The sequence below is a fragment of the Silene latifolia genome, chromosome 7 (genome assembly GCF_048544455.1).
Source record: "Silene latifolia isolate original U9 population chromosome 7, ASM4854445v1, whole genome shotgun sequence".
Classification (NCBI taxonomy): Eukaryota; Viridiplantae; Streptophyta; class Magnoliopsida; order Caryophyllales; family Caryophyllaceae; genus Silene; species Silene latifolia.
The window spans coordinates 46,072,819-46,092,656 of NC_133532.1; the positions used below are offsets into that span (position 1 = coordinate 46,072,819).

General features: G+C 36.9%; 1 protein-coding gene and 1 long non-coding RNA gene across 3 annotated transcripts; both read left to right on the top strand.

Moving 5' to 3' along the window:
• The first annotated feature begins 2,944 nt into the window (after window positions 1-2,944).
• On the top strand, window positions 2,945-7,134 carry LOC141592118 (uncharacterized). Of its 2 annotated transcripts, none has more exons than XR_012521054.1 (5): window positions 2,945-3,214; window positions 4,230-4,307; window positions 4,418-4,491; window positions 6,046-6,171; window positions 6,661-7,134. It is a non-coding gene; the product is annotated as an uncharacterized LOC141592118 (long non-coding RNA). The 2 variants fall into 2 exon arrangements; XR_012521055.1 differs by having other exon boundaries at window positions 2,988-3,214; window positions 6,656-7,134.
• A 1,578-nt stretch (window positions 7,135-8,712) lies between these two features.
• LOC141590030 (aldehyde oxidase GLOX-like) lies at window positions 8,713-10,332 on the top strand. Its single transcript, XM_074410647.1, has one exon. It carries the CDS (start codon window positions 8,713-8,715, stop codon window positions 10,330-10,332), a length of 1,620 nt encoding a protein of 539 aa, XP_074266748.1.
• The last annotated feature ends 9,506 nt before the right edge of the window (window positions 10,333-19,838 follow it).

Below are 19,838 nucleotides of genomic sequence, written 5' to 3' on the forward strand. Positions count from 1 at the left end.
GAAGCCTTTAAAGAACCTAGCTTTTATACTAGGTAGATTTCGAGTTTGTAATATCTGCTCCCTCCTATTCTGAATAAGTGTCCCATTTGGACAATGGTACGAAAATTAAGGAATATAGTTAAAATAATGAAAATAATTGTATAGGGATAAGAATATAGGAATTAAATAATGAAAAGTATTGAATATGATGGGTTATGGGTGGTTAGGGTGGTAAATAAAGAAAAGAGTCAAGGGTAGGAAAGTAAAAAATCATGTCCAAATATAGCAAATGGGACAGTTATGTGAATTGACGGAAATGGCAAATGGGACACTTATTTAAAATAGGAGGGAGTATGTATTTAATAATAACTTAGGGTATGATTATCAGACTCACTAAAGTCTTAACACTTTATCATATCAGCTTTTTAGTTTTTACTAACTTTTATTATTTCTTTATCGTTCAACTCACCTCAGATACGTAGACTCACCTCAAACTCTACTTTTTCACTTTACTTCTTTTTTTCAAAGAAATAAGACATAGAATTCACTCATTAGTTAATTTTCTTTTAAGGTAAGGTCAAGACTCACCCAAAATCTTAATTTGAGTCTTGGATTTCCAAGAGTCAACTCAAGACTTTGTCAAGATTATGATAAATTATTGGTAGTGTTGGATAACTCTTGTCTTAAGATTTACCAAAGTCTTATCTCAAGACTACCAATAATCTTACCCGTATTACTTAACAACCCATCTATAGCTTTCCAAAAAAAAAAAAAAAAATTATTGAGACTTGTGAGATAGGTCTTTCGTATTATTTTATTTATATTTTGTGATCCTTTTCATACTCTTTTATTTGTATTTTGTGACCCTTTTATTGTTGATCATGACACAATAATTTTGTACCTATTACATAATAAATATACTCATTTTATTTTTAATCATAATTTGTACATATTTTGTTACCTTTAGTACCTTTTTTTTAAAATTGTAATAAAATAATCTCTCAATAAGCTTATTGAGAGATCGTCTCTCAAGAAACCTACTCATTTGTATGACTGTATGAGAGTTCCAAATAGAAAATTAAGGGTGTGATAAAGATGGTAATTGGGTCATTTGGGTCGTTTATGAATGGGGCTAAAGCGGGCGAAATAAAGCGGGTTCAAACTATGTTGGGTCAATTATGGGTTCAGGTTGGATATAGTTCATGCCGGATCATTATTAGGTCGGGTCACCACTCACCATTGTGTGACAACTCGGGTCAGGTTAGGATAAAAATGAATTAATTCTCAAATTAATTCTCTTTTTTCTATAAATATTTAAGGAAAAATGGAGTTAAACCGAATAATAGAATTTAATCTGTTGGTATTAACTCGTCCACCGATGACAAGGTAAAAAAATGAACATATATTTGATGTACTACATCAACTTAATATGTAGTTGAGTTATGCGTATTTTTTGTGAGACTTTTAAAGTTTATATTACTTTTTATTTTTTGTAATCAAAACTCAAATTTAACTGCGCTTATATGTGATGTTTTTGAGTTATATTGTAATTTTTTAAGCTTAATATTTAGGTGAACGAACTAAAAAACTTTATAATAAAACTCATACTCTGTTGGTGATTTAAGTGAATCACTTGAATCATTTGAGTGTAGTCGGGATTCGATCAAAGTCAAGTAGACTCAAATCGCTATAATGTGGGTATGGGAGTGTGGAGTGCACGCTCATATAAACGATTATCCAGTTTGCGGCTTTTGGATAAGTTATATTATCATCAGGGACGAAACTCGGGTCAAATTACACCCTGGGCCGAAATTTTTGTTACGTCGGCTACAATATCGCCTTCATATGAAAGCTTTATATAATAAAATATTAATTTATTATGGTGCGATTATAAGCATGGATGTTGTAGATGTATTCTCGTAAGAAGAAATCAAAACTAACTAAAATGTCAAAATTAGCCCACTAAAGTCCTAAGAAAACACATATTCACCATACTTCTAAATCTAATTAATCAAAATTTTACTCCTATTTCTACGCAGTACAACAAACTTCATCTTCAATTTTCTGTCATCTAACAAGCACAAAATCAAAAATTTTAACTCTACTTCTCCATTTTTTTTTTTCATACTCTTCTTATTCCTAACTTAATCCATTGACCATAATTTCTACCAGTATACAGCGAAGTGATTCGATTCGATAGGGTTCGATGCTCTTGAGTTCTCCTAAAGTAATACAAGTATATATTTTCAACAATCTTTGGTATAACCTAAATGCAAATCTATCTACCCCTTTATAAATTTTACGACAAAAAATATAGACTCAGCAGTTTAATTGAAAATTTCAACTCCAATTCAAATTAATACAGTAATTTTGCTAACCGGAAGGAGAAATAAAATTAGATGAGAAATTACTTGTAATTGGTCTCCAAATTCCGAAGTTTGGACTTCCTATCAATGCAAATCGGCAATAATGGAGACTCAACGAGTTTTTTTTATAATGGTTCTTTGTTTTACTTACTTTGTATTCCAGTAATTAGTTTTAGTATGATAACAATTTACGGAAATTTGACCCATAATATAGAAAGTTCTAATTATGGTAGTTATCTTGCAATTATTTTGTGCCCAAATTTAACTTTCTTTGTATTTGTTATGCGGCAATAAATATGGAAAGAATCAGAAGATGAAGGAAGTTTTTATTTTTTTGTAAACGTTTTTTTATGTATGGAAAATTTTCAGAAAACCTACCCGGGCCATGGCCCGCCTGGCCAGGCCTGTGCTTCGTCACTGATTATCATACTTGTCTTAAAAAGTGCCTTTTGAAAATAACTAATTATTTCCTTGAGTGTGCATAATACAACATGTATAAATACATGTCTGTGTATCTACTCACCTTATCTACTCACCTTATTCTAAATGTGCACAAGGGAGTTTACTGTTCAAATGAACAGTTCAAAACGAATCGTTTTGATCGTTTGCCCATTTTGTTTTTCCTTTCCGTATTCTCACTCCAACCTCATCAGTCCTCACTACTCTTCCTAACTCTCCTTCCCTTTTCTCTGTCTTCTCCCCTCTTTCCTCTTTGCTACTTTATTACCCACAAAATCTTTTATCGTTAAACCGATCAAACCTCCATTTTAAACCGATCAAACCTCCATTGATAGGGATATTCTGCCTTCAACTTGTACTATCCACATCCACAAGAATGGTCATATCCTCATGAAAAAACATCGTGCAAGGTTTCATTTTTGTTTCTCTTTTGTAAATTTTGTGTAAAGTTTAGGGTTTTAATTGGATTTTTGATAGGTTTGTTTCATTTTACTTGCCCAGATCTGTTAATTGTGGTTTTATTTGGGTACATTTTGACTAGGGATTCTGACTTGATTGTTTGTCGTTGGTTCTTTAAATGGTACTCCGTAGTTGATTTGATTGGTTATTTTGGGATTAAGGTTCTTTTTGAGATTTGTACATCTCGGTGTTTTTGTAATCGAGTTTGGAGATGTGTATTACCTGTTAAGATTCTACTTTTTGAAATGATACGGGTTTCAATTTACTGAGGTGCTTGGTTATATATCTTTCATGTGATTTTTAACAACTTATATGTTTTGTTCCCCAAGGGGGTTTATTTGCGAGGTATTTTCAAATTACCGTACTAATTAGCAAGTTTTGCTGCGTGTTGATAGTAACACGCATTTGTGAATGGATCCTATACTTGGAGTGAAAGTTATGAGGTTGCAGTTTAGTGAATATATCATTCGGGTATGTTGAAAGATTAAAATAGGTATCCACTATGAGCCAAATTATAGTTTGGCAGTAGAAAAATGGTTATTAGGTTTCGGTAATTAAGTTAATTGCTCCTATTGGAATATTCGAGTAGGAACTGCAATGAATTAATTTGAAACTGAGTAAAAGGAAGATTTGAGTTGGGATTGCATCAAGGACATAAGCATTACATTGATGAGGAGAGGAGTGCTGGCAGTTTTTTTTTTTGTTGATCAATCTTGTGAGTGGCTACATTTGAGGTATCTGTGCATAAAATTATGAATTAGCCATTAGCTGTTCAGTTTATTAATATGACATGATCAGATTGTTAAAACTGTTTTACATAGTTCGAGGTATGCGCTCTCTAATTGAATATGAAGAGAGTGTTTTTGTGTTCAGTGTCGAGAGGAAATTTTAGGTGATTGCATTATCAATTTGCTCCCTAAGCTAAAAAAACCTGGATCCGCTACTCATTGAGTTTTTTTAGTGTAGGATTATTATAGGATTTTGGAAGTGGATTATGATGCTACTGGCAAATCCATTCGGTCGAATTACGTACGCCATGCATTGGTTAGTTTTATTACTTTTACATGTTTATTATGATGTTTGATTTGGCAAGCTTGTATGTTTAAAGTTTAAGGAAGTTTACTGGTATGTTTTGATGATGGTTTGCGCTGTAGAAATGGCACCCAGATAGCAAAAGATGAGGATGGTGCCACATCCAAGATTCAAGGGATTAATGAAGTCTATCAAGGTAACTGTGTGAGCATTCTTTCTGTGGTTTATTGTCTGCTTCTTTCAAGTGAGCACGCGCTTAGATAAGAATGGTTTTGAGATGAATCGAAATGCTTAGAAACAGAACTGGATTAACTTGTAGATTTGTTAGCCAAAGTTTTCAACCACCATCGGCGTACTTCAGGCACTAAGCAATGTGTTGTTTAGGTTTTCATTGTTTTTGGCTGTGATGTGTTTGGTAGAATAAGGGTTTGGTGTTTGGGGGGGGGGGGGGGGGGGGGCGGGAATTTTAGGGCGTATATTAAGGTAGGCTAGAAAAAATTGGAAATTTCAACCGAAAGTCTTGAAATTTTAGGGCGTATATTAAGAAAGGAGGGAAGGATGAAGAAAGGAATAAAGAGCGAAGGGAAGGAGGGTCGGGAAAGGATGAATATATGTAGAAAAGCCATAATAGAGGGAGACAGCTCTGGAATGAGAGGTCGAGAAAGGATGGAATGGATGATATGTGATATCTAAATACTTTTCGCATAATCTGCTTAGACTTTTAACCTACAACGTTTGAGGATAACATAAGTTGGTGGGTTGTGAACTATAAGTGCTTCTAACTTTTCATTTTCATAACCTTCTCGCTTAACGAATAACGACTCACTTATTTGAATCTAGGCTAATAAACTCGATTTTTATAAAGGTAAGCACCTCTTGATGGCTTGGTGCATGATTGCAGTGATTAATCTTTATTAGGGATGTTAATAAGGCGGGTGAGGGCAGTGGTTATTATTTTTAATGTTCGCCACCTCTCGCCTCAATGACATTCTCACGTGAGTCACGTCTTTTATCTAAATAGTTGCCGTAAATGGTTTCAGATTTCTGAAATGCACGCCTTGCTGCAGGCGCCAGTTTAATTTGCAACATTTAAATCTTAATGGTTCTTTATCTGGGTTGGCAAGGAATTTTGATTCATGTCTGTTGTTTCGAAAATGGTATCAGGGTTTTGGTTCATTTGATATGCTCAAGTGGGTATATTTTCTTATAAAAAGTTAACAAGTTATTTTGTTATTTCTATTATTGCAAAAGAATTTAAAACAAAAAACCCACATTTTAGTATGTTATTTTGAAAATGGTATTTTTTTATTGCTAGACCTGGTTAACCTGATAAGCTCGATATCAGACCCCAAAGAAAATCCTAAGCATGACTCAAAACCCGATTTATCTTAAATTGGTCTAACTAGAAAATATCACTATTTGCCTATTTTGGAGATGTAAAGGTTTTATTTTGTTCCGGGGAGATTCAAATTGGAAACTAGAGGATGAATTTGATACGTTTACGATTTCAAAAGCTGTTGATCTTGCTAAACATCTTGTTCATAGTCAGGTAAAAGTTTACGTTATTCTACCTTGTATCATTTTGGGATAATGTTTCGTGTTTATAAAAATGAGTTAGTGGTCGGGAGTATGGGGTTGGTACAATCATAATAATGCTTTGTTACTGTAGGTGGTGCTTTTGCTGTGGGTGGTAATAATGCCATACTCACATGAGTTATTGTATTGATCTTCAAATTGATTCATGTGGCAGGGATGATGTTTGAAGATGATGTAGAGTTCCGGAGCTAGACCTTGTGTTGAGATCTATGGAGAACCTTCTTTGGATTGACTCTACTGTGTTTGTGTATCTCGTTTGGAATGACGAGTGTAGTAGGAGGTAACTATCTGTCTGAAATCTCGGTTTTTATCTACTTCGTGCTTGTTCTGCATTTATCTGTTTCAGCTAATACCAATTGGATTAGGAAATGGCTTTGTGATCTCGGTTTTTATCTACTTCGTGCTCATTTTTTACCTTTCTTATATTTTCCATAGTTCTATTTTTGATAAGTAGTTGGTTTCTAATCATCTAATCTTGCTTTAGTAGATGTGAATATGTGATATGGCTACAAATGCTTTACATGACCACAGTTTGATTTTGTGTGTTTGATATCTATGATTCATGAACTCAAGGTTTGTAGTTTGTGTTACATTCGCTGCATATGTCTGGCCTGATAGTTTGCACTCTATATAACTGCTCTTTATTAATTTCTGCAAAAATAGTACATGGTAACTCACAATAGCTAAGGTAGTTTACCAAAATTTCCAAAAAAATGATGTAGTATCAGTATCCGTCACAATACTTAAGTAATTTTACAATTTAGTGCAGGTAGGACTGACTTTCACTACTGTTCTTCATACAAACTTTACTCGACAGCCACCGTTTCAACAACACCAAGTTTCACGCCATGAGGAAAAACGGGTGCAGGGCAAGAAACTACGCCCAGGTTCCATACGCATCGGATCCAAGCATGATGCCAAGTTCCTGACTAATGCAAAGGTTAATAGTGCATAGTATAATGTCAAGATTGCCATCCAGGAAATGTTCCAGAAAACCAATGCACTTTAAGAAGCCAAGCGAATGACCGCAGTGTCATGTACGATTTGTAGTGTCTTCCCGTGTCTGTGTGTACTTACTTCTCCATGTGTGAGAATCAAGGAGTAAAATAAAATAATTTCAATGTTGGTCTATAGGCAGTGCATGGGGTCTGTGCTTGTCTGTGTAAAAGCACGTGTTGCTATTCTGTGTAATCTGCTTGTAAGATTAGGTGTGCTTGAACAATATGATAGTGTGTGTTTGTGTTATTCTATTGTTATTACTCTCTGTTAGACCTCCGTTCTCTTTTCGCTGATAGTATAGCTATCACGCCAGATATAGTTTTCAAAGGTTTAAAAAGGGAGAATTGTGAGGGGTACATCATTTAAAAAATTGCCTTTAACTTGAGCCTTGAATTTTTGAATTGCTCGAGGTAGGAAGGTATCTTCACCATCATGTCCCTGATATGTTGAGGTGTTCTTCAGTTCACATAGTAACCTGTTTGCCTCGCTGCCTGTACCATTTTATTTGTGGTCGAGTGTCGTTCTTGAAAGTAGAGTCAGTTCACGCCGACAATTCTTGAAAGCAGTGTCCTATAGTTACTCCTATACGCCGATTGTTTGTATATGCTAAAATAAAAGCAAACTAATTATCGAACTTATGCACAGGAGACAACAATTGTATAATTTGCATTACACCCAAAAATACCCTTCTATAAAACAGTTATCGCCCGGAAACCAAAGCAACAAAACTATTAACCAACTATAACGGTCCACGAGGAAACTACACTCCATGCATGATTTGATACGAATTCAAATAAACGAGTCACAATATCTTGGGGTATCGCGCGCAACGCGCGCGATACAACAACTAGTGACTTACAAAGATGAGAAAAATCAGATTTTTCAGACCTTGAAAGTACCAAGAAAAATTCAAAATTGCATTGGTATTCTCTCGATTCAATTTACCTAAAACGAGAGGAAATCGATAGTCTTATTTTGCGAGAAATTTTGTATAACCCGAGGCAAATGTAAGGGTCGAAATACCCTATAAGGAAAACGATTCGTGATTCTAACGTTATCCAAGTTTATCATTTGTCATTGGTCGATGGAGTGTCAACCACCGTATTGTATATATATCCAGTATACTCTTTAAATCAAAACTCGAAAACTTTATTATAAAACTCATAAACTAAATCCATTCGTTGTAGCATATTAGATGTATAATCTACTTATTGGATAACGAGCTAAGAACTCTGTGCACCTTCGTATAAGAAAACCTGTTGGAGTATCTTGACGTTATCCCGATATCTCACTTAACATTACATCCTTGGTTCCTTGATCTTTGTATTTAACATGGTACGTTTCAGGATAGAACACATGAATCGATAATCTTAACCATTTTTCGAAAGTCTCATATTAAGAATTCTTGGATAGTAAAAATCCATAATTTTAACCATTTTTAGAAAGTTTGGGGTAGCAAGTGCTACCCTTTGGCCTTTGCTACTTACTATCTATGTTTCCGGAATGAGGATCATGTGATTTGTGTTGCAAAGTTGTAGCAACTAATCCAAAGAAATTAGAACGACAGAAATACTAAATCCCATATGAATCGCAAACTCTTAATTGCATGACACCCCCAAAAACATAGCATAATTTGTCTACCTAGTATAAAAATCCTACCAATTACAAACTTACCAAATCAAATTTATATGGAGTAATGAGAAACTTACCACCCAAATTCCTAGCTATATTATTCACTACATTTTCTGTATTATTTCAACAACACATAATTACTGGCGCAAACACAACTCACACAGGAAAACTAGAACAATGGCATCTCATAATGAGAAATGTAGGTGTAGTAGCCATGCATATGGCCTTAACCCATAAAAACACCGTCCTAATTTTCGACCAAACCGGTACCGGTCCCTCAGGATACCGTCTTAACAACCGGCCCCGTGGGGCTGAGTGCCGGCTCAACCGTGCAATTGATGTACATGACCCATCCTGTTATGCACACTCGGTCGAGTACCACCTACGCACCAAAAAACGCCGGCCTCTAAATATCGGTCCTGATCCGTTTTCCTCAGCCGGGTCATTCCTAAGCAATGGAACCCTACTACAAACAGGCGGGTTCGACGACGGATTCCGGAAAATACAAATTTTCCAACCTTGTGATGATGGTAGTTGTGATTGGAATATGTATAGAGCAAAACTTGCTGAAAATAGATGGCATGCTTCTAGTCTATTGCTCCCTGATGACAGAGTAATTATTGTTGGAGGTCGAAATACGTTTTCATATGAATTTATTCCGAAAAAATCCTCAAAAGAATTAGCAATTAATCTTCCATTTTTGCATCAAACAAATGATAAATCACAATTTGGCAGCAATTTGTACCCTTTTCTTCACTTAACACCAGACGGGCATCTCTTTATATTTGCTAATAAAGACTCAATTTTGTTGAATTACAAAATTGGCAAAGTGATCAAGACTTATCCTCGGATCCCAGGCCGAGGTTCTAGAACCTTCCCTGGGCCCGGTTCATCGGTCATCCTACCACTAGACTACCGAGATGGGTTCCAAACATTGGAGGTTATGGTCTGTGGTGGGGCCGCTGAAGGCGCGTATACTGAGGCCCGAGACCATAAAAGGTTCTTAGTAGGACTTAATACCTGTGGTAGAATGGTCATCACAGGGAAAACAAACAATTGGGATATGGAAGAAATGCCTGGGCCCCGGCTTATGTCGGATATGTTGATTCTCCCGACAGGTCACTTGTTACTGATAAATGGGGCCCAGCGTGGGGCCGGTGGGTCAGGAAATGCAGGACACCCTGCAAATTCCCCGACCCTGTATAGGCCTGAGAGACTGCCTGGGAAGCGGTTCTCAGTACTTGTATCCAGTGGCGTAGCCAGAATGTATAAGTCGTCGGCTGTACTTTTGCCTGATGGAAGGGTTTTGGTTGGGGGAGGTGACCAAAATAAAAGGTACACTTACCATAATGTAACTTACCCTACAGAATTAAGGCTGCAGGCGTTCGCTCCACAGTATGCACACCGTAAATTCAACAAAATTAGGCCTAGTAACATTTCATTAGAGAACCAGGAATTTGGCAACAAGACGGCTTACACGTCTGCAATGAAGAAAAGTGATCGAGACAAGACGGTCATCAGTGTAAAGTATGGGAAAGAGTTCAAAGTGAGATTTTGGCTAGGAATAAAATCGAAATTGAAAAAGGTGGAATTTAATGCTTATGCTCCTCCGTTTACGACTCACTCGAATTCAATGAACCAGAGGATGTTAAAGCTTAGAAGAACAAATGTCGAGGGTGATGATATGTGGATTAGTGCAACAGTGGAGGCTCCTCCATCACCAAATGTTGCACCACCTGGTTATTATATGTTGTTTGTTCTTAATGGGGGCATTCCTGGTGTAGCTCAATGGGTCAGGTTTAGGTCGTAAAGGTTAGTCCATATTTTTCTACGATTGTCCTGCTCGAGAAGACGAGAATTGGTTGTAATATAATGTGTAATACAATGCATTAATTCTATTTATCTCTATAGACTTGATGTTTTAGCTAGCTAGATTTTTCCATTATTCATGTAAGCATGTCAGTGACGATGTTATATAATTAGGGGTAGGGCTGCATAATTTATTAGTATGAAGTAATTCATTCAAGAATACGAGTAAATAAAGATATATAGACGGTACAAAGATTAAATCAAACATGATGAATTCGTTGGCCCGTTGATGGGCAAAACAAATTGATGCTACCAAAGAAACAATATAGTTAGATCCCGCAACGGTAAAGTCTAGTAGTTAAAACTTGGGTGAAATTCCTAGGAGATTCAGGTTCAGTCCTCCCAAAGAGCAAAATCTTGTGAAGCATTCTTGGCCTGAGTCCATGCCTAATAGACTTCGAGCCTGTCACCCTCGGGTGGCTTAACTGGTATATGTGGTTTGCAGACTATCACATACATCTGAGGGTTTACCCGGTACACACCGAAGATAGCATGTGCAGGTTCGCTCGTCAAAAAAAAAAAAAAAAAAAAAAAAGAAAAACAATATAGTTAAAGTTGTCTTTTAAAAAAACAAAAACAAGACTCACTTAACACAATCGTTTAATCAACACCACCATCGATAAAGTATCAGAAATATGTACAATTTCAATTGAAAAACTAAACTAAACTAAACTAATCTTAAAGCCTTTCCAATGTTGTATTGTTTCATTTCCTTGGTAAGGCAGAGAAAACCCTTACACTCCTTGCCCACCTTAGACACTATAGGGAAACGCAATAACGGAGACACGGTAGGATCATGAAATACCTTAACGGGCACGCTAACGACCCCAATTACTTGATCCACAAGTAACTTACTATCCATGTTATGCATTACAAGAAACTCAACAGTAGGGTTTTGAAACAAGCTTTGGATGCAAATCTTATACGTGGTCGGAGCGTACCACGTGACAACGGTCCCATTTTCATCTTTTACAAGCGGTCTAGCCTCAGTCTTCTGAGCAATGCGTAGCTTCTGGCCTCGGATTCTCGACTTGACGTAAATGAGTTGCGGTTTAGATGGTTCATGATGATGATCTTTGATTGATATGTCCTCGGCGTAGAGAATTTGAAGGTTGAGCTCTTGAAACCAACGCTTGTTATTCTTGAATGATGTTGGAGGAGGAAGGCATGTTAGAGACATTATTATTGCAATTATCACAATTTCACAGGAAACTAATGATATCTTTTCATCTTTTATTGTTACAAATAAGATATGGCTCTTTGTTACTCTATCTTGGATTTTCCGATCCGCATTTTGTTAGGCGTATCCAAGTATTGTAGCAATTCTGTAACAGAACGGATAAATTGGTCAATTAACTTCTTCATTCCGAATTAGGAGTTTGGTTTTAGTGATACCCATCCCCACGAGTGAGGATACTCCATTGCCTCAAAACTCAAAAGTAATGAATGGTCCATTACTCCTAATATGTCATTATAAAATTATTATACTCTCTTCAACTCATCAAAACATATGACCGTTGGATTATACCGGAATAAAATCCGGATCGTTGAAAAGTAATGGAATTATGGAAGGTAATGGAGAGAAGCAAGTAATGGAGAGAATCCGGACCGCATCCCTACTATATTACGGAGTGTAACATGGAAATTACATTTTTGGCTAGGTTAAGAACTTTATTATGCAAAAAGGTGGACCGAAGATCGAACGTAATTACGTTGGTCCGGTCCGGATCGGACTGGATCGCATATATGAGTGGACCGGACCGGACCAGACCAGATCAAATAATCAAATTTAAGTTTTTGTGAAAATGTATTGAATATAAATAACTTACGTGATACGAAGTATTAAAAATTTATAATTCTAAAACAGTACTAGAAATAGTTCGTCTTAATTATAAATGCCAACTAAATTAACCAAAATTTGTAAGGTTATTTTAGAAAAATATTAGTTCATATTAAGTTACCTAATATATATATTAGAAATTAGTTCAATCCACGGTGCATTCGATTTGGTCCAGGACAGAACCAATGACCGAATTAATCAAAATTGTTGGAGCGTGGACCAGACCAAACTATGCGGTCCGGTATGGTCTTCCGTCCAGATCATCGAGTGAACAGCCCTAGGCTTCATTTAACACAAAAATAGAAAACGTGAACCCATTTTTTTAGGATTAATTCACAACAATAATCCTAACTATGGGTGACATTCTCATATTAATCCATACTACATTTTAACGTAGAAAAAACTCAACTATCAAATCTTCTCCTCAAAATAGTCTAAGGCCAGAAAAAAAAAAAAACTCATTTGTATTATAAATGATGGACAAAAGAAAATGAGAGAATGGTCGTTTTGAAGATAGTAAACTAAGTAGTTATTATTATATACAATTTTCTTTACAAAACAACAAATTAAAATCTACCATTTTCTATTTTGAGAAGAATAGGCCAATAGTTATGATTATTGTAAGTTAAAATGTAGTATGGATTAATATGAGAAGATCGTTCATAATTGGGGTTATTGTTGTGAATTAATCCTTTTTTTATCAAAGTTTCAAAATAACTCTAATTTGTTAAATAGTTTGGTTTAAGCTATATTTTAGAAAAAATCAATTAGAACAATAACGCATAGAGTAAAAATGCAATATTAATCTGTTCATGGTGTTTATGACAGTATTATAGTTTTAAAATTTCACACTTTCGAGTTTCAATGATTTATTATGAGTTTACAACATTCACATTAATTACTTCAATAATTTGGTGACAGAGATGTCCCTGATTTAAACACTTCGAATGAAAAATGAAAAGAACAAAATGTTCCCAATTTATAAGAAAGTTACCGACTCTAAAAGCATATATAAATTTCTACATTTCACGAGTAATAAACCTAGTTTACTCTAAATAATACTACTCTCTTAACGGTTATTTACCAATACATTTTACCAAACTTTTTTTTTAAGGTCTACCAAACTTAAACATACGTTAACTAATCACATCAATATTTGACCTGATTTATATTCAACTTAACATCTTAAATAACTCAACCCGTCCAACCTGTCAGTAGTCAACGATTGTTACCATAGGGTATTGATTTTCGCAATACGCATTTTACTCATTACAGTACGCTTTTGACTAATTTACCCTTTCCATTTCCCCTCCCTCATTTTCACTCTTGAGAGATGTGCTCCATTGCATTAAAAAAAGGGAAAAAAAAAATATCGTACTACCGACCACCATCCTCACCCCTCCCCTGACTTCCCACCACCACAACCACGTCGCCGTTCGCTGACCACCGCACCACGCCGGCCATAAACCGCCTCACCGGCCCTTCAATACACTCACCAACACAAGATTCGCCCCACCACACCCTTCCACGTATCATATCCCCTCTAAAACACGTCCCCTTAGCTTCTTAGTCTGTACTCAGGCCACCGCGCCCCACCGTAATCTGGTCGACCTGCCGACTCTTCAACCCCCCACACGGCCATCCGACCTTACAACCGCGCCGCCTCCCGACCACCAACCAACCACTAAAACAAATATTAATAAACCCTAAAACAAATTATAAGACTAATTAGTTAAAAAAATGAAGGAAAAGAGTAGGTTGTTTAATAATTTACAATTGACGAAATAAAATTTTAATTATATGTGATAATTGACAAGTTTTGATTGATTCGTATTGTTGATTTTGTAACACCCCCTCATACCAAGGTACCTTACCAAGGACTACCCTAGCATGAACGACTGTTACCATCTCGGTTTCTCGAGGTTAGTATATCAAAGTTACCAATTCCAAACAACCTTTATTAAAGTATAAAGAGTTAGTGATTACATGATTCCAAAACCAAACCAAAGTATAACTGTGAAAGGTCTAATAACTACAAAGAATGCAAGCTAAGTCTCTTGACGGCGGAAGCTAGACTCGAGTGATGACTCCCCATGACTGTCCCATAACTAAACATCTGCATTACCTGTTATAATCTGCTCACCATCCCCGAATGGATCACCGCAGGTTTTACAAAACAACAACAACACGCGGTCAGTTACTGCATAATCAAAGTAAGACAAGTACAATATGCAACCAGCTGATCATCCTCCATCCCCGGTCTCCCGATCTCACACAGTAACCGACTACACACCGAAGTGTGTAGCCCTGCCAGATTACCCATCGCAACAGGTAATCCTCGCCGCCAGTGGGTGACCGCCCATCTCCACCTAGTCCAGCTTATCAACGAGCGACTAACAATCCATGTCCCTTAATGTGCACATCCCCTCCCGTGACGGGTTCCACGGAGGGCGAACTAGGGTGTGAAGCCACTCCCGCAAGTGACTCCACCACAATCACACAAACAGCATCACAGCTGTCACAGCACCACAACCGTCACAACACAACCACACCAATATCGTCACCACAACACCCAACCTCCGATGATCAGCAGATAACAACAATTATAAAACATATGAAATCTCAATCAATTAACAGTACTGAGTAGGAGAAACCCTACCTTTTCGCAACTGCAAGAAAGACAAGCAATCGATCTAGAATGGCTCTTCTACGAAGTCTCCGCCTAATCAATAATCACATAACAACAATCACTATATGCAAAACCCCATTGTCCCAAATTCATAATTAAAGACAAACCCTAAATATAAACCAATGAATCATAGAAATAAGGACTTACCGACGATGAAACAAAGGATGAATGCACTTGTTATGATCACACACACACACAAGGGGAGATTTGGAGAGGATTAGAGCGTCGTTTGAGTGATTAGGTTTTATGAAATGTAATTGGAAACTGTTTTGCGTTTATAAATAACTCTAATCCTTTCTAAATCAACCACGAAAAATATTACCCGTTAGACCAGATACTCGGTCGAGTATAGAGTATACTCGGTCGAGTATCCTCTACTCGGTCGAGTATTCATCATACTCGGCCGAGTATGCCTCGGCAGAACCAGATCAGAATGCACATTTAGCACTACTCGGTCGAGTACTTAGCTTAATAAATCCCTAGTATTACAGTCTTCCCCCCTTAAAAGAACTTCGTCCCGAAGTTTTAACCCAACCTATAAAACATGGACACCTAACACTAACTACACCAACCACGCTTACTAGATAACATATCCTCTCGATATAAACTCCATAATATTATCGAATAACCACAATATAATGTTGCCAAACTTGTCTCACTTCCATAACACTCACTAGCAACTCAATACCAAGATAATCCACAAAACAAGATCAACCGTCAAAACGGAATGTTACATTCTACCACCCTTAAAACGAACTTCGTCCTCGAAGTTTACTCACACTCGTAAACATCATACTACTACATGCACTGCCATTACCTGTAATAAAATCAACCCCAACACAAATCCTTCCTTTACTCTACACCAACACTCAAACTTCCGATTATACTATAACATGTACAACCATCAAACTCTCTTTGTCGCATCCTACTCCTCTTAAGATAAATGTTACGTCCTCGTAACTCACTAATACTAGATCCTTACCTATATATTCTCATTATCCTCATCACTACCGCATGTCAATGATATCCGCCTATAGCCTCGACACCTACTACATCTATTCCTATATCCAGGGCTCTCTTACTCTAGTTGTTCTCATACCTCAATTCATTCGGTACGCCATGATACTGTCGTTTCGTACCAAAAATAAAATACCTAAGTACTACTAACAGAAGTCAGCGGTAAGTAGGGTCGATCTCCACAGGGAGGCGGTATACTATCTACTTGTCTATTTATCTGTCTAATGTCACGATGGGGGTTGAATTGATTTTAACTAAACTACTAAGGCTAAAGGCAAGAGAAAAAGGATAAAGGGAATTAGCAATAAGAGAAAGGGAGTATGCTAGGAGTCGGTCTACCGTGGCAGCTATCAAATCTTATACTATTGGGAATACTGAGGCGATTAAACTATTGATAAGAAGAGCTATGGTCGTCACCTTTCGGTCCTTAAACCGCCCTAGAGCGTAAACAGCTTAACTTTCGCCCTCACTGCAATACCCTATTGTAATTAAGCAAGCCTTCCCTTCCAATCTTTCGATCTAGGTCGGGGTTAACTAGATTTATGGTCTCCTGCATGCATTCATTCGACCGGATAACGCTTAAATTGCCTAATACAATTCCTACCGCAAGTCTAACCTATTCAAGTCGGTTAAAACATCACGCTGCCACGGCTTCCTTAATCCTAACATACTAGGGGGAATTAGCTACGCATAATAAAGGGGGAAACGAGAAATAAGGGAAGAACAATAAACATAAGTAAACAATAATTAAAGGAGAAAAGGAAAGGAAAGAATTACTGAATTAAGTCCTAAATTAAGAACAAAAGTGGCAACAAGAACAATGTATGTGAAAGTGATAAAAAGAGGAGAAGAAAAAGAAGAGAGATCCGTAGTCCTCTTGTTAGATTTCTTTTATAGCCTCCAAAACATAAAACCTAATCTAAACTTCACGTGAACAGAGGCCCAATAGCTTGTAACTGCTCGATCGAACAGTTAAGTCACTCTATCGAACAGTTCCTGCGTCTGTTTACTCGATCGACCAAAGATAAGGCTCGATCGAACAGTTGGCCATTCGATCGAACAGTTCTTCCGTCTGTTCACTCGATCGACCAAGAGAAACTGCTCGATCGAGTGGTTCCTGGTTCCAGCTCGTGTTGGTCTTGTAGTTTGGTCTTTGACTTGTCCTCTTAGCTCCCGAAATAGCTTCACGCATCCCAAGACAAAGAATATTTCCCGCTCCAAATTATCTCTTCCTCCAAATGCATGCAAAACGGACAGTAAATGACTTGATTTCGCTACTTTATGGCTCATTCCTGCAAATAAGACAAGAACTTCCAAAGTATGCAATTCGGGGCATTTCGTAGCATAAAACCACGATAAAAGCATAGAAATACGTGCATAAAATAGGCTAGAAAGACTATATAAAATGCACGTATCAAATCTCCCCAAACCAAACCTTTACTCGTCCCCGAGTAAACTAAATGCAACTAAAGGAACGGAAAAGATAACTCAGAGCTAGCTACAAATGCCCACTTAAACCAATTTAATGCAAGCAAACTAACACTTATAGCAAGACAGTCAAATGCAAACGAGTTATAAGATGTTTATAAAAGTAGCTGAACCGTCGACCTTGCAAGACCTTTAATAATGGACTCTCACGGGTCACTCTTCTCTCATGAAGCAAAGGGTAAGCAAATGAATGTAAGAGAGAAGAAGAAAAATAGTCGCTCAACTAAACTACGACCCACATAAACATGCATGCAACTAATATGATAGACAATTCTAGCTACCGTACACACATTCCAACCAAACGAGGTCCTGTCACAGCCGAGGGCTTACAAAAAATATGGTAAAGTGAGGCAATGGGTAAGAAAAGGCAAAACATGTTATGGGAATGTGGAGGTATAGGTGATCAAGCTAGTACCTAAACAGAACCATATGACAACATCCATTTCCAACTCAATTATGAATTTAAGCACATGCCCTTCATTTGGCACAAAACTCACCAAACCAAACTAGAAATACTCCTCAAATGATATAAGATAGAATATAGGAGTGGAACCGACTATCAAACAACATCCCTTTTTTTTTCGAAATCTTTTTTTTTTCTTTCTTTATTTTTTCGGTTTCTTTTTCTTTTCTTTCTCCGAATTCTTTTTTTTTTTCAACATCTCTTTTTTTTTTCTTCTTTTTCACGTCTTTTTTCATCATCCTTCCCTTCATAAATTACCAACTCCAAGTCAACAGAATACAAGCCAAAATTTGATACCATAGACAATATACCGCAGAAACAATCTAAACTAGCTTGACAAGGCAGGCTAAATTTGGAATGTAGCTAAGGGTCAACAGGCAAATTTGGCTAATGTGGAGTTTAATGGGTAAAAATGAAAGAAAGGGAATTTGTAAGCACCTCCTTGCATGTGACACCAACCACTAACCCGAATGTATGAAGGCAAAAAGCAATTGAATTTCATATACGTGCAAATTAATGAACATGTTATGCAAGGAGTAAATACTCACAATCCTACATGAAACTGGTCACAAATGACACCAGTTTATAAGGCTCTAAATCTTAGAAATTATAAGTAGGTTGCCAAAATTTAAGGTCAAGTCTATTCGTTCAGCTAAATTAAACATTAACTCGTAGATATGCAATAAGACAGAGCTAAAAGATAACAGTTCAGTGCAAGGCTTAAGCCAAAAGACAATCGCAGTGCAATTTCATCATTGAAATCTACCGTTCCGACTCAACCTATATGCTAAAATAAACGTGAAATTTTTTTTTTTGAACAATTTTTTTGAATTCTTATGGAATTTTAAATTTTTATGAAATAAATAACAATGCAAACAGAAAATTAAACGTGATAACAGAAATGCAAATAAAAACAATATGCAGACACAGATATGGATGCATAAATGCAAACAGAAAATTAAACGTGATAACAGAAATGCAAATAAAAACAATATGCAGACACAGATATGGATGCATAACCTCCCCAAACCAAACCGTACAATGCCCCCATTGTACCAAAACATGGAAAGGAAATGCAAACTGAAGGAGAAAGAGAGTAAATACGGAAAACTCACAAGATACGCGAAATAAGGGACCTCCCCAAACCGACCATGAAATGGGAGGTTGCTAAAGGTCCGTAAAACCGTCTCAGGAAGCTAATCCAAGTCAAAAGCGTGAAAGGGCATCCAAAAACTGCTCGATCGAGGAGAATAGCAGTCGATCGAGTAGTTCCTCATCTTGCAGGTGGTCGATCGAGTGGATTAATTACTCGATCGAGTGAATCCATAAGCTAAAGTGCTCGATCGAGTAGAAAAACTACTCGATCGAGTGATCTTCAGCGTGTTCCTGCAAAACGCAATGAAAAACAGCCCGCAAACTAACAAGACAAGCATACTGAGATAGTTTTATGGTATAAAAACCATTTATTACAACTGAAATGAAATAAAAATGCAAAATAAAATCGCCGGGTTGCCTCCCGGGTAGCGCTACCTTCAGTCAGGTCCCAGCTCAACCTTCTTTTCTTCGAGCCTCTATAATTAATCACAATCAAAACAGCTCAAAGCGCGCAGCATTAAATCATAAACCTGCGCATGTGCTACAAAAAAGCATAAGTAGCACCAAAGTGGAATACAGAAATAGGAAATAAAATTATACAGCCGTTTAAGCCTAACAAATTTCCTATGAGCGCTCCTAAACTTATCCACAAAATATAGGAGCGGCAGAGCAATTGACGATATAGTAGGGCTCCATTTCAGACTGACAAAATTGAGACGACAAGGATGGTGAATAATCGCTAATTTATTCGTCCACATGGGAGGGGGTAAAGCATTAAAAGAAAAAGCATGAATCAGAGGAGGCAATATACAAACAATAATAAAATTACCGTTTACTACCTCAGGTTGGCTGCTC

What these genes read in the sequence shown, in the direction of transcription:
- LOC141590030 (XM_074410647.1), top strand. Translation starts at nt 8,713, where the DNA reads ATGAGAAATGTAGGTGTAGTAGCCATGCATATGGCCTTAACCCATAAA.